At 47.7% G+C, this 1,915-nt stretch overlaps 1 protein-coding gene across 1 annotated transcript; it reads left to right on the top strand.

Annotated features, from left to right (window-relative positions):
* Window positions 1-351: 351 nt before the first annotated feature.
* Window positions 352-1,299, top strand: LOC150066479 (olfactory receptor 10G2). The gene has a single exon (XM_090352926.1). It carries the CDS (start codon window positions 352-354, stop codon window positions 1,297-1,299), a length of 948 nt encoding a protein of 315 aa, XP_090209052.1.
* Window positions 1,300-1,915: the final 616 nt, after the last annotated feature.

Below are 1,915 nucleotides of genomic sequence, written 5' to 3'. Positions count from 1 at the left end.
TACCACTAGGCCAAACTCCAGCTCTGTCTATTTTTTAACGAAAGGCTGGTGCTCTGGTACTTGAGCTATAGCTCTACTTCTAGCTTTTTGATGATTAATTGGAGATAAGATTGTACTTTCCCAACCCAGCTGACTTGAAACCTTGATCGCACCTTTCTGAGAAGCTATGATTACAGCTATGAGCCACAGTGCTAGCCCCCACATCTCTTTTCCAAAGCAATTTCTAACACAATTCCTTCTTGACTAACTCCTAGGCTGTGTTCACCAGACGAAAGCATTACTGTAACCTTCTCACTGTGTTGAGCTCCATGGTGCGGCTTCATCTTTCATCAAAGCAGACTACAGAAAGACATGAGAAGAAACAAAAACACATCCATGGACACTGTGGTGACAGATTTCATTCTCCTGGGCTTGTCTCATCCCCCCCATTTAAGAACTCTCCTCTTCCTGGTCTTCTTCACCATTTACATCCTGACTCAGCTGGGGAACCTGCTCATTCTCTTCACAGTGTGGGTTGACCCCAAGCTCCACGCCCGCCCCATGTACATTCTTCTGGGCGTGCTCTCTTTCCTGGACATGTGGCTCTCCTCGGTTATCGTCCCTCGATTGTTTTTAAACTTTACTCCTGCCAGCAAGGCTATCCCTTTTGGTGGCTGTGTGGCTCAATTATATTTCTTTCACTTTCTGGGCAGTACTCAGTGTTTCCTGTACACCTTGATGGCCTATGACAGGTACCTCGCCATCTGCAGGCCCCTGCGCTATCCTGTGCTCATGAACGGCAAGCTATGTACCCTTCTGGTGGCGGGAGCGTGGGTGGCCGGCTCCATCCACGGATCCATCCAGGCCACCCTCACCTTCCGCCTGCCCTACTGTGGACCCAACCAGATAGATTACTTTATTTGTGACATTCCTGCAGTGTTGAGACTGGCCTGTGCTGACACTAAAGTCAATGAGCTTGTGACCTTTGTGGACATTGGAGTGGTGGCTGCCAGCTGCTTCCTGCTAATTCTGCTTTCCTATGCCAACATCGTCCATGCCATCCTGAAGATCCGCACTGCTGATGGGAGGCGCCGGGCCTTCTCCACCTGTGGCTCCCACTTGACCGTGGTCACCGTCTACTATGTCCCCTGCATTTTCATCTACCTAAGAGCTGGCTCCAAGAGTCCCCTGGATGGGGCAGTGGGTGTGTTTTACACTGTTGTCACTCCACTACTGAACCCCCTCATCTACACGCTGAGGAACCAGGAGGTCAAGTCTGCTCTGAAGAGGATGACAGCGGGGCGAGGTGGTGGGAAGTGACTACAGGAGCAGGCCACCTACGTCACCACAGTCCTCGCTCTTCAGGGCTATCACTCCATGTGCCCAAAGCCCAATTCACTGTTAATGATTTATATTGAACTGATTTTCATTCTCCTTGAAAGAAACTTAAGTCTTTGGATCCATAGTGTTTTCTTGTATTGAATTGAATACATACTTTATATAATTAGTTTAGAAGTAAATGTGCTCACCAGATGCTGGTGGCTCACGCCTGTAATCCTAAGTACTGCGGAGGCTGAGATTTGAGGGGCACCGTTCAAAGCCAGCCCAGGCAGAAAAGTCCATGAGATTCGTACCTTCAATTAACCACCAGAAAAATGGAAGTGGTGCTGTGGCTTAAGTGGTAGAGCAGTAGCCTTGAGCTGAAGAACTCGGGGACAGCACCCAGGCCCAGTGTTCAAGCCCCACCACTGACAGAAGAAGAAGAAGAAGAAGAAGAAGAAGAAGAAGAAGAAGAAGAAGAAGAAGAAGAAGAAGAAGAAGAAGAAGAAGAAGTAGAAGTAGTAAATGTGCTCATTATTTCCAGCACCTCTAAGAACGTTTATAATGAGAATGTCTTATTAAAGGTGACTAGAATAATAATCTATCAACATCTTAG

Source organism: Megascapheus bottae, chromosome 2 (genome assembly GCF_031878675.1).
Source record: "Megascapheus bottae isolate mThoBot1 chromosome 2, mThoBot2.hap1, whole genome shotgun sequence".
Lineage (NCBI taxonomy): Eukaryota > Metazoa > Chordata > Mammalia > Rodentia > Geomyidae > Megascapheus > Megascapheus bottae.
The sequence above is the reverse complement of the archived record's forward strand: the minus strand, read 5'-3'. Positions and strand labels throughout refer to the sequence as shown.

What these genes read in the sequence shown, in the direction of transcription:
- LOC150066479 (XM_090352926.1), top strand. Translation starts at nt 352, where the DNA reads ATGAGAAGAAACAAAAACACATCCATGGACACTGTGGTGACAGATTTC.